This window comes from Hemicordylus capensis, chromosome 2 (genome assembly GCF_027244095.1).
Source record: "Hemicordylus capensis ecotype Gifberg chromosome 2, rHemCap1.1.pri, whole genome shotgun sequence".
NCBI lineage: Eukaryota > Metazoa > Chordata > Lepidosauria > Squamata > Cordylidae > Hemicordylus > Hemicordylus capensis.
Window position 1 is genome coordinate 419,150,484 of NC_069658.1, and position 13,144 is coordinate 419,163,627.

Below are 13,144 nucleotides of genomic sequence, written 5' to 3' on the forward strand. Positions count from 1 at the left end.
AGAAGAATTTCTCTTTATCCACTTACTCCTCACCATGCATGATTTTATAGACCTCTATCATGTCTCCTCACAGTCGTCTTTTTTCTAAACCAAATAGCCCCAGGTGTTGTAGCTTTGCCTCATAAGAAAGGTGCTCTAGGCCCATGATCATCTTGGTTGCCCTCTTCTGCACCTTTTCCAGTTCTACAATGCCCTTCTTTAGATGTGGTGACCAGAATTGTACGCAGTACTCCAGGTGTGGCCACACCATAGTTTTGTATAAGGGTATTATAATATTAGCCATTTTATTTTAGCAATAGCAATAGCAATAGCACTTACATTTATATACCGCTCTATAGCCGAAGCTCTCTAAGCGGTTTACAATGATTTAGCATATTGCCCCCAACATTCTGGGTACTCATTTTACCGACCTCGGAAGGATGGAAGGCTGAGTCAACCTTGAGCCCCTGGTCAGGATCGAACTTGTAACCTTCTGGTTACAGGGCGGCAGTTTTACCACTGCGCCACCAGGGGCTCTTTCAATCCCCTACCTAATGATCCCTACCATGGAATTGGCCTTTTTCACAGCTGCCGCACATTGAGTCGACACTTTCAACGAGCTGTCCACCACGACCCCAAGATCCCTCTCCTGGTCAGTCACCGACAGCTCAGATCCCATCAGTGTATACTTGAAGTTGGGTTTTTTTGTCCCAATGTGCATCACTTTACACTTATTTTATTTATTTATTTATTCGATTTTTATACCGCCCTTCCGAAAAGGCAACATTGAATTTGCCAACACTGAACTGCATTTGCCATTTTGTCGCCCACTCACCCAGTGTGGAGAGATCCTTTTGGAGCTCCTCACAATCCTTTTTGGATTTCACTACCTGGAAGAGTTTGGTATCATCTGCAAATCTGGCCACCTCACTGCTTACCCCTGCTCCTAGATAATTTATGAATAAATTAAAAAGCACCGGTCCCAGTACAGATCCCTCCCTCCATTGTGAAAACTCTCCATTTATACGTATCCTCTGTTTCCTGTCCTTCAACCAGTTAGCAATCCACACATGCACTTTTCCCCTTATCCCATGACTGCTAAGTTTTCTCAGGAGTCTTTGATGAGGAACTTTGTGGAAAGCTTTTTGGAAGTCCAGGTATACTATGACAACTGGATCACCTTGATCCACACACTTGTTGACACTCTCAAAGAACTCCAGAAGGTTGATGAGGCAAGATTTACCTTTTCAGAAGCCATGCTGGTTCACTCCCTGCAGGGCCTGTTCTTCTATGTGCTTTACAATTTTATCCTTGAGGATGCTTTCCATCAATCTGCTGAGAACGGACGTTAAGCTAACTGGCCTGTAATTTCCTGGATCGCCCTTGGATCCCTTTTTGAAAATCAGTGTTACATTTGCTACTTTCTAGTCCTCTGGTACAGAGCCCGATTGCAGGGATAAGTTATATATTTTAGCAAGGAGGTTGGCAGTTTGACATTTGAGTTCTCTGAGGACTCTTGGATGGATGCCATCCGGCCCTGGCGATTTGTTAGTTTTCAGTTTTTCCAGATAGCTTAGAACATCATCTCTTGTCACTTCTATCTGACTCAGTTCTTTAGTCTCCATCCCTAAAAAGCCTGGTTCAGGAACAGGTATATGCTCAGTATCCTCTGCCGTGAAGACGGACACAAAGAACTCATTTAGCTTCTCTGCAACCTCTATTTCCTCCTTAATAATCCCTTTCACTCCGTCATTGTTTAATGGTCCAACCGCCTCCCTGGCAGGTTTCCTGCTTCTGATTTATTTTAAAGAAGGGCACCTTTTGTCTGGCTCTTAAAGATGGCAGTTATAATATTAGCCAAGTTGGCCTTGATTACTTGGAAGCACTCTGGTACAAGTGGGACCCTCTTGGGAGGAAATTAAGTTCTCGCCACAAATGGAGTTAAGCAGGTACCGCCCTGGAGCATTCACCTCCCTTTCGTGTCTGAAACTGCTCTGGAACACTTATCTTCACCAATATCTGGGGCCATTTCAGCATTCATCTAACTTCATGGGAACTGCTTTTCCCAACTGTAATGTCCCAATTGCTTTTCCCAGCTGTGATGTTTGCTGGCCGGAACAGCTTAGACCAGCACAGCTCTGCTGCCCTGACTAGGAACCTTCCCTTCCCCCCTGACTTTTTACTACTTGCAGGCACTGATTACACCAGCCCTGCCCAGAGTCCTTCATGAGAGGAGGGGCTCTGGAGTCTTTTTAATGAAGGAGGCTGTGGCAGGTGGCCACCGAAGCCAGCCACAAAAGGGACAGCCTGTTGGTGTGGGACTGAGGGCTGGGGCATACTATATTCCTTTTGGCTATTTTAGGAGCTGAAACAGCTGGTTTTCCAGCTTTGTTATTGAGACTTGGTTGAAGTTGTTCTAATGTGTTTGAGTTTGTCTAGAGATGGGGAGACAGGGTGTGCCTTCGTTGACTGTGGGGCAGCTATTCCAGTGGTGGTGGTGAATAGAAGAAGTAATGGCAGGTCAGCGGGCCGTTCTAGGGGAAGGGAAGTCAGAAATTTATTAGCTGTCTCCCCTTCCGGCTGTCCTGCAAGCTCTTTGACCTCAGGGAGCACTGTCAACAACCCACATAGCCTCACCTTGCTCCTTTGCAATGCCCGGTCGGTCCAGAAAACCCCCGAACTCATCCATAATTTGATTGTGGATGAAGGGGCTGACCTGGTGGGCATCATGGAGACTTGGTTAGAAGAGGCAAGTGGCCCAGTCTGGCCCCAGCTTCTCCCTCCAGAGTATTTTGTAGAGGAGCAGGTGAGGGACCGTGGGCAGGGAGGTGAAGTGGCTGTGGTCTATAAGGATAACATCTCCCTTACCAGGGTTCCTGCTGGGGTATCTGACCATATTGAATGTGTGTACTTAAGTTTGGGGACCAGGGCTAGATTGGGACTTCTGTTGGTATACCAATTGACCCGCTGCTCAACAAAATCCCTTACTGAGCTCACGGACTTGGTCATGGAACCCGCATAGGCGTCTCCCAGACTTTTAGTGCTGGGGAACTTCAATGTTCATTTTGGGACCAACTTGTCCAGGGATGCACAGGAGTTCATAGCAGCCATGACAACTATGGGCCTATCCCAAGTGGTCTCTGGCCTGATGCATACTGCAGATCACACACTTGATTTGGTCTTTTACTCTGATGAGAATGGTGTTCCATGGGTAGGGACTCCTGTGATTTCCCCATTGTCATGGACGGACCACCATCTGGTTAAGGTTAGGCTTACAACCACTTCCCACCTCTGCAGGGGTAAGGGGCCTATTGGAATGGTCCACACAAAGAGGTTATTGGACCCAATAGCATTCCAAAAAACCTTGGAGGAATTTAATGTTGGCTCTACTGGTGATCCTGTTGATGCCTGGTGGAGAAGTGGAACAACGTGCTCACCAGGGCAGTAGACACGATTGCTCCTAAGCATCCCCTCCAACCTGCTTCAAAATTGGCCCCTTGGTATACGGAAGATCTATGGGAGCAGAAGCGGCAAGGTACATGACTGGAGTGCAATGGAGAAAGACTCAACTTGAATCTGACAAATTACGACATAGAACACATCTAAAGATCTATGAACGGGCAATACTTGTGACAAAGAAGCAGTTCTTTTCTGCCCGTATTGCATCTGTGAGTTCACATCCAGTGGAGTTGTTCAGGGTTGTGAGGGGGCTAGTACGTGTCCCCCCCCACCATTCCCTGAATCAAAATTTGGAGCCATCAGTTACCCACTGTGATGTGTTTAATGAATTCTTTGCAGATAAAATCTCTTCTATTTGGGCCAACTTAGATGGAGACTCCACAATTACTGTGGAATCTCGGAGACCATATCACTCCTTTGCTGATAGAGCTACACTGGCTGCCAACAGTTTTCCGGGCAAAATACAAAGTGCTGGTTATAACCCATAAAGCCATAAATGGCTTGGGCCATGGGTATTTAAGAGAATGACTTTTTCATTATGAGCCCCACTGCCCACTGAGGTCATCTGGAGAGGTCCATCTCCAGTTGCCACCAGCCCCGAGACTGTGGAATGCGCTCCCTACTGAAATACGATCCTCCCCATCTCTGGCAATTTTTAAAAAGCTTTTGAAAACCCACCTCTTCACCCAAGCTTTTTCAGCTTTTTAAATTTTTAGGTTTTAACCTGCTTTTGACTTTTAAATTGTTTTAAAGTTTTATGTATGTTTTAACTTGTTTTATGCTATTGTTAACCGCCCAGAGACAAAAGTTTGGGGTGGTATACAAATTTGATAGATAGATAGATAGATAGATAGATAGATAGATAGATAGATAGATAGATAAACAGTGCAAGTCTAAAGATAAAATCAGCATGCAGTTGGCTTTCACCCAGGTCGTTGGTTCATGTCAAAGTTATCTGAGCTCCAAAAAAGCTGCTCTTGGAAAAGTGGCTACCAAATAGTTAAGGAAGTGTTTGCAAGGCCTCTCAAATCACAAATATTTTATGTTTCTATAGTAATGTTCTGTCTTAGGAACATAGCAAGCTGCCTTATACCAAGTCAGATCATTGGTCCATCTAGCTCAGTATTGTCTACACAGACTGCCAGTGACTTCTCCAAGGTTGCAGGCAAGAGCCTTTTTATTGCTTCCTCCAAAATGCAGTTTACTTAACTATCTATAAAATAAACATTTTGCTTTTTAAGGGCTAATGGGTATGATTTGCAAAAACTGGCCTTCAGTGCATGCTACTCTGCTTCATTTCTTCAAACTATCTTTTGGTTCAGTCTCTCACGACAGCCTACATACAGGTAGGTAACAGAGGATAGGTTAAGGACAAAGTAGGATTTTTTAAAAGTCTACTTTTGATGGTGGGAATATGAATATACAGATAGCTATGTGCATGTGTGTAAGTGTATTTACATATAGTCTTATTCTTGTTCTAAGAGAAAACAATTTATCTTCCTTGGGCATAGACTGGAAAATTGCTCCACATTTATGGATTTCATTTTTGCTAAGATCCCTGAATAATAGTTCTCAAACGAATGGCTCCCTACTCCCATCCACTGGAGGTGATGACAGTCCAATCCTTAGCATGTTCACTCAAAAGCAAGTCCAATGGTGTGCAACTGAGCTTACCTCCTTATAAATGTGCCTCAGGTTACAGAAGGCTGCAATTTCATGCACAGATGCCTAGGAGTTCAGTGTCCTGTCCCTTGGACAAGAGCACAAAAGATCTGGAGGCAAGGTGAGGCAAGTCAGGTTGTAGCACCACAGACAGCTCTGTCTCCTGTTGAAGTTGCTCCAACAGCAGTCAGAGGTCGCAGATCTCTTAAATACCTTTGAGTTCAGCACAGCTCTCCTAGGAGAGTGGAAGCCTTGAAAGGGCAGCTTTCTGGCCCAGAGTACCACACCTCCTCCATTCTATCTGATCCTGCCCAGCCTTTCCTAGGGAGTGCAATGGTGTGGGAGGAGCTGGCTTTTCAGGGGGCTCAGACTCTACAGGTGCTATTTTGAGAGGCTCCAATACTGGGGTTCTTTTAGGCTGGCCCAAAATCCGCGTCATGGACTGCTGGCCGGCCTGCCTCCTCAGGATCAGACTCAGGGTCTCTATTCGGTGTGAGGATCATGACAATAAGCCCAACTAAACACTGTGAGATTTACTTCTGAGGTTATCCATGCTTAGGATTGTGCTGAAGGTGATGCCATCCAGGCAGGCACCAAGTCAGCTTTCTGTCTCAGCCATCCTCATATGCATCAGATTATATGTCACTTATTTTTTACAGTGCCTAAAAGCTGTAAAACCTCTCTTTTACTCAGCAGTGGACAACACTGTTGAAGGAGGAGCACACTCCTCCTCTACATACCATGGTGTGGTCAAATACATGGAGTCAAAAGGGGGAAAACACACTAGGCAACCCTTGCTAACTGGGCAAAGAGGCACCTTTTTAATGTGGTGATTCTCTTTAATTAGCAGGGGGAGAGTAACTGGCCCTATCCACCACCAACACAGTACTTCCAGTGACTGTTGCTGGTGTCTGTCTTATGTTTCTTTTTAGATTGTGAGTCCTTTGGGGACAGAGAGCCATCTTAACTATATATTTAATTATCTTACGGCCGACAGAGTAGGGAACAGCGTGGGGATGTGGGGATGCATCTGGCTGCCTGCTGGAACTTTCTGAGGCCCTGCAAGAGTTCCAACCATTGCCTTGGGAGGGAACGACAGCCAGGGAGGCAGGCGGGAGAGAGGAGGAAGAAGCAGAATGGAAGGGGAATCGGCAGAGTCAGGGGAAAGGAGAAAGAAAGGAGGAAACCGCCTAGAGATGTAAGTTTTGGGCACTATAAAAATATGTCAAATAAATAAATAAATAAACCAGACCCATTGCCTTGGGAGGAAATGGCATCGAAGGTGGTGAGACACCAGGCATCCACCCTCAAGCCGCCCAATGGGAAGTACGGCCTCTTTGGGTGGCACGGGATGGGGAGATAAATAATGGTGGTGGCAGCAGCGAGAAAGCCGAGGAGAATGGGCCAGAAGGCAGGGGGCCAAGGAGACTGGGGCAGAAGGGGGCGGGGGGAGAGTAGCGGGCAGGTGAGCAATAATAGTGGCTGAGCAGGTGGGCGGGAGACAAATAATGGTGGCGGCGAGAAAGCAGAGGAGACTAGGGCAGAAGGGGGCAGGGGAGAGAGGAGAGTGGGGCTGAAGGGGGGAGAGGAGACAGAGTGGCACGGGCAGGAGCTATATAATGGTGGTGGTGGTGAGAAGGAAGAGAAGAATGGGCTAGAAGGCGGGGGGCCAAGGAAACTGGGGCAGAAGGGGTGGGGTGAATGGAGACTGGGGCAGAAGGGGGTGGGGGGAGAGGAGCAGGCAGGCAAGAGATAATGGTGGTCGAGCGGGCGAACGGGAGACAAATAATGGCAGCGGTGAGAAAGCAGAGGAGACTGGGGCAGAAGGTGGCAGGGAAGAGAGGAGACTGAGGCAGAAGGGGGCGGGGGGAGAGGAGACTGAGGCAGAAGGGGGGGGAGAGGAGACTGAGGCAGAAGGGGGCGGGGGGAGAAGAGACTGAGGCAGAAGGGGGCGGGGGGAGAGAAGCGGGTAAGTGAGAAATAATGGTGGCCGATCAGGCAGGCGGGAGATAAATAATGGCAGCGGTGGTGGCGAGAAAGCAGAAGCGACTGGGGCAGAAGGTGGCAGGGAAGAGAGGAGACTGAGGCAGAAGAGGGCGGGGGGAGAGGAGACTGAGGCAGAAGGAGGCGGGGGGAGAGAAGCGGGTAAGTGAGAAATAATGGTGGCCGATCAGGCAGGCGGGAGATAAATAATGGCAGCGGTGGTGGCGAGAAAGCAGAAGAAACTGGGGCAGAAGGTGGGGGGAGTGTACTTCCACACAGATGCTCTGTGCGGGTTCAGCTAGTTTATTTATTATTTCTCTATGTAAACTGCTTTGGGAAGTTTGGCTGAGAAGCGGTATATAAATAGTTGTTGTAGACATGGCAGCAGAAGTAGGAGCAGACAATGCAGGGTAAATGTGCTTCACGCAATGCAAGCGGAAAAATAACCAAGTCAGTGTAGATTTTGTGCCACACTAATCTTCTTGCTCCCCTCTTCTCATTGGTGGGGGGGGGGGAGTGTCTGATGTATAAATGGAGCTGAACAGGAGTTGCTGTATTTTCTTCCACAGGGATTTCTGCTTAAAACTTTCCCTGACATTGATGGGAATGGGGTGCCCCTACTCATAGAGCCCTGAATATATTTGGAGCTCTGCAGAGTTTGAACAGCATTCTGCATCACTATTTTTGAGATGCTGCTGTACACTGATCATACCGAAGGTCTTTTCAAAGATTGCACTTGAAAATGTGTAACTTCAAAGATCCTCGAGCAGCCATCAAATCTCTTTGTAGTCCATTAAAATTCATTTCAAGAGGGTTTCCATCTGTGAAATACTTTAAGGGTCGGTCTGTTCAAAGGAAATTTTATTAATAAAATCCTTTAATTATGGAAGGTCCAAAGAACAAATGGAGAAATGGGACTGATCTTAATTCTCTGCACTTATTTATATTAAATCTTTCTCCAGAGAATTATTTCCTTTCAAGCTTTTGTGAAATCTGACATTGTTATTTCAGATACTGCAACATCTTTTCAATGTCACCTCTTCCTTAAGTTGCAGGAAGGATCTTTTAGAAGTCATTTGTTTGCACGGTTCATCTTGCTTTTGTCAACTATGGGTGACATTTTATACATGCATATTCCTCCCTCCCCCCAACGCTTAATGTTTTTGCTGGGATACTATAAATTTGCTGTTATAATCAAGCATCCTGCACATTTGAAATGATGACTTGTTACTGATTAACAAAACAAACAAAACACAGGCGCGTGTGCACACCCACACACCCACAGAGCAACTAGACCCAACCTCCCAGAAAGTGCCTTTTTACCAACTCTGATGCACAATAAACACAAAGAAACTATTCATACGAGCAGGCAAAACTGGGCTAAGGCAGTCCAGCCCAGTTTTGCCTGCACATGTGTTCCGCTGGGATCGTGCCTGATCCCGGCAGCATCTTGGCGGCAAACCCGCCTCCAGAGCCACCCTCTTAAATGGGGTTAGGAGAGCAAGCAAGCAAGCGCTCCCCTAACCCCGTTTTACTGATTGTCTGCCTGCAGGGGTCCTGGCTGGCTGAGGGGAGCGAGGATCCCCATAATGCACCACACACTTGCGCGGTGCATTATGGGAGTTCCAGTGGGCAGGGAGGATGGCACCCTGACCCTCAGGAGCCAGCAATAGTCTGGGCGGCCAGCAACAAGAGGATCGTCTGCGGTGGAGGTAATCTTTTTTGAGGCTTCCTCCACTCCTCCACTTTTGAGTCCTTCTCGTGGATTGAGAGAAAGGTGTCCATATGTATAAGAGCAGGAAATGGCACCAGTGGTTTTATAGAAGCAAATGCTAACAAGCGAACTGATTTTCAGCTGGCCTCTTATGCACAGAAAAGCCTTTTTAGTATAACTAAAGTGTTTGCTGTTCTGAGATTTGAAGTTGTGTTTGCATGTAACTTCTAATAGAAGACTAAGCGGGACTCCCTTCTGTACTAACCTCTGCAGGTCTGGATGGCACAGTTCTGTGCCTAAACTAGGGTCAACCCTATCATTAGGCAGGCTGGGGCAGACTGTGGTGGTAATTTTGGGGGATACTATGAAAGGGTAAGTAAAGAAAAGGGTGCCGTCAAGTCAGTGTCAACTCCTGAAAATTGTTATTTGTTTTATGTTATTATATTTCTTATCACATGCGCATGCCCTTTGGATTATCTGCCTCTGACACCAAAATGTCCTGGGACATTTCTGCCTAAAACCTCTCTCTTCTTTTGGTTTTCCCTCATCTCTTTTTCTCTAACCATCTCTTGTACCGTTTTGCAGCTTGCCATCTCTTGATCCTTTGGCTGAACACAAAAGGGACACTCTACCCTCGACAAAGGGATGCTTTAGTTATCAATTTATGTCTTCCTGCTATGGAAGACAATCAAGCTGTGTGGAATGAGTTTCAAGCCCTAGTTTCAGGTGGCTGTAGCACACCTTCATAAGAACATAAGATCAGCCTTGCTGGATCAGGCCCATGGCCCATCTAGGCCAGCATCCTGTTTCACACAGTGGTCCACCAGATGCCTCTGGAAGCCTACAGGCAGGAGTTGAGGGCATGCCTTTTCACCTGCTGTTACTCCCCTGCAACTGGGATTCAGAGGCATCCTGCCTTTGAGGCTGCAGGTGGCCTATAGCCCTCAGACTAGTAGCTATTGATAGACCTCTCCTCCATGAAGTTATCCAAACCCCTCTTAAAGCCATCCAGGTTGTTGGCTGTCACCATATCTTGTGGCAGAGAATTCCACAAGTTGATTATGCGTTGTGTGAAAAGGTACTTCCGTTTGCTAGTCCTAGAGTTCCTGCCAATCAATTTCATGGGATAACCCCTGGTTCTAGTGTTATGGGAGAGGGAGAAGAATTTCTCTTTCTCTACTTTCTCCACACCATGCATGATTTTATAGACCTCTATCATGTCTCCCCGCAGTTGTATTTTTCCTAAACTAAATAGTCCCAGGTGTTGTAGCCTTGGCTCTTAAGGAAGGTGCTCTGGCAGAGACTCATCAGGGTTGCAGAAAGGAGTCTTTCTCAGCCCCACCTGGAAATGTTGAGGATCGAACCTAGACCATCTAGACCAGAGCGCAAGGTAGGCGCTCTGTCGCTGAGCTATGGCCACACTCCTATTGTGCACAGCCTGGAATATACATAAACTCCTTCAAGATGGTGAAGGCTTCTAATTCTAAAGCTAGCACTACATTCCAGTCCCATCAGAATACTAATGTTCTCCCCCCTCTCCCCCCAACATCCATCAAAGAGGAACTAAAACACTAGCCAAAAGAAAAGCAATGAATACCTTCTCTTATAGCCAGGGGTTAACAGAGAACTAAGCTTATAGTGCAGGAGAAAAGAGGCAGAAAAGAAATATGGCTGTATTCCAGAAAATACACCAGTGGGATTTTTTTTACAGTTAAGTTTACTTTGGATGCAAAAACCAATAAATATAAGCTGACCATTCAGAGACATAGGGGCAAATCAGGAGGCTCAAGATGTACAGTTGTGGAAGGAGAGAGAGGGAGCAGTCCTCTCTTCCTACAGAATTGTAGGAAATTCAATTTCTACAGAATTGTAGGAAATTCTGAAACAAATCAGAGCCATACTCCTGTCCTGCTGCTCACCTCCTCCCACCTGGGAGTCAGGTGTTAGAGGGCATGGACTGACAATGTGCCATACACTTGATCATTGGGCTTTCTTCTGCTGCAGCAGAGAGCTAGTGCTGTGAAGCCCAAGTTAGGGGGCGTATATCACTCACCTTTTGATGACCTATGTCTCCTTACTGGAGGCAGCAGAGTCAAGAGACTGTCTTTCCCTCCATTTTGTTACTTTGGAGTCTGATTGTCATTTGAGTTCCCCAAACTCTACCCATGTATGACAAAGCCTGGAGTGCATGAGTGACAGAACTTTGTAAATTAAACCCATATTACATTACATGTCACTTCAACATACATGCACATTACCAGGTTACTTCTGTGGTACTCAAGTTCTGAAAAAGGATAACTATAACACTGCAAGTTTGGTGATGATGATTTCATTTTATATCCCGCTCTTCCTCCAAGGAGCCCAGAGCGGTGTACTACATACTTAAGTTTCCCCTCACAACAACCCTGTGAAGTAGGTTAGGCTGAGAGAGAAGTGACTGGCTCAGAGTCACCCAGCAAGTATCATAGCTGAATGGGGATTTGAACTCGGGTCTCCCCGGTCCTAGTCCAGAACTTTAACCCACTATACCACGCTGGCTCAAGTTATGACATGGCACTAATGTTGCAAGGAGACTACACTTGGACTGGGATACCAGGATATGCAGATGATAACATCAAAACTTACAGAAATCCTGATACATCATGATTCCAATTTTATTCTAGCACAACTCTGTGGATGAATTTGAATGTAGTCTTTAGCCCTTTCACTTGTTCTTTCAGAAGAGAGTTGTTTGAATCCTTATTAACATTTTTGTTTTTGAAAAAAAGTCCTCACACATAACTACAGAAACACTGGAAATATGTAAGGTACTATTTGAATGGTGTGATCTGGAATTCCAAAAGAGCTTATTGGAACTTAACATTATGACATGGCATTAGCAGAAGTGTCATTGATTGAACTGACATGTTGATGTGAATAAAGATCAAACTACACATTACCTTTAACTTGTCATTAACAGAGAAGCTTAAAGCAGAAAGTGGTCCTTTTAAGCCCCCAAACACAGGTGGGGTTGACTTGGTTTAGGATCATATTGCACAGTGATTTGCACTTTCCCCCTCTGCCATTCTCATGCAAAAAATTGCTCCCCCAAACTGGGTATTTGCTCTTCAAACTGTTATTTGCACAAACAGCTGCTTTGGAGGCAAATAGTTACTGCAGAGGTCAATTTTAAGTGCAAAAATGTGGAGTGCTAAACACCCCCCACACACACACACTTTGAGCTGTGCTATGCTCCTGCACACATCTGGACTCCTACAGCTATTTTGGGACCACTACTGGTGTACTTCCTGCTTTAAGCCCATCTGTTAATGACAGATTAAAGCTAATGTGTAGTTTGACCTTTAAACCTAAGCAGTTAAATTTCATATATCTGCAGTGTTTCAAAGAGTGGGTCAGCTGGGCCATTTTCTAGATGGGTGAAAATACCACAGGGCTTGCATCCATTAAAATTGTGTGTCTCATAATTCTACTTATTTTGAGACAGGCTGGAAGGTTTCAAGTGTTCCTTTTTTGTTCAACATAAACCTTTTTGTCTTTTGCCTCCCAGATATGCTATTAGCTACCTTTAGAGAACTGAGACAGTACTCACTTGATGAAGTATTTGATTCCATCTGCTGTAAAAGCCTCTTCCCATCCATAAGGCAGACCTAAGAGGATGTGGGGAGGAAAAATATATATAAATCACTCAGTACTCCGAAGACAGTATGCACTTACAATTTGAAACCATAGCTGTAAATAATATTTATGGGTTTCAATCATGCCATGACAAAAACAGAGCTGTCAAAATATCACCTTTAGTTTTTATGGCCATAAATCTTACTTTTATGCTTTACAAAAGTGTCTGCAGTGATGATTACTTTATTAAGATGCGAGTATGATAGCAATCATTCTTGGATCTTGTCAAATTGTGGATTTTTAAGTTTGAACCTCAACTGTGCCATAAACTATCTACCATAAGGATTACAAAACACTAATGTACGTGGAACACTTTGATCACTGAAAGCACCAGAAAAATGCTGATAGTTTCTAATCACCTATCTGATGAAGAAAACATTATCAGAATTATGAATGAAGACGTTTTGAACATGAGTAGCAATGCGTAATATGGACATATATGGTGGACATTGAACCTCTTCCAAATTCATATGAAAAGGATTTTTTGCTGTCATGGCTAATAAACTTTCATCCATGCATTTGTGCAATCCCTCTTTGAAAGCTATTTGAGTAGCCTGCCCCAAATCTTGTGGTAGTGAAGTCTATAAGTTAATTTTGTGTTTCCTAAAGAACTACTTCCTTTTCTCTGACTGTTTAATAACATTCAGTGGATGACCCTTTGTCAGGGGAAAT

At 45.2% G+C, this 13,144-nt stretch overlaps 1 protein-coding gene across 12 annotated transcripts in view; it reads right to left on the reverse strand.

The window, feature by feature from the left end:
- Nucleotides 1-13,144, reverse strand: part of STXBP4 (syntaxin binding protein 4) — a 219,686-nt gene that overhangs the window by 30,979 nt on the left and 175,563 nt on the right. For all 12 annotated transcript variants that reach the window (XM_053288566.1, XM_053288560.1, XM_053288570.1 and 9 more), the window contains one exon: nucleotides 12,387-12,444. In XM_053288566.1, the coding sequence (XP_053144541.1) occupies nucleotides 12,387-12,444 (58 nt within the window). The remainder of the gene's footprint in view (nucleotides 1-12,386; nucleotides 12,445-13,144) is intronic.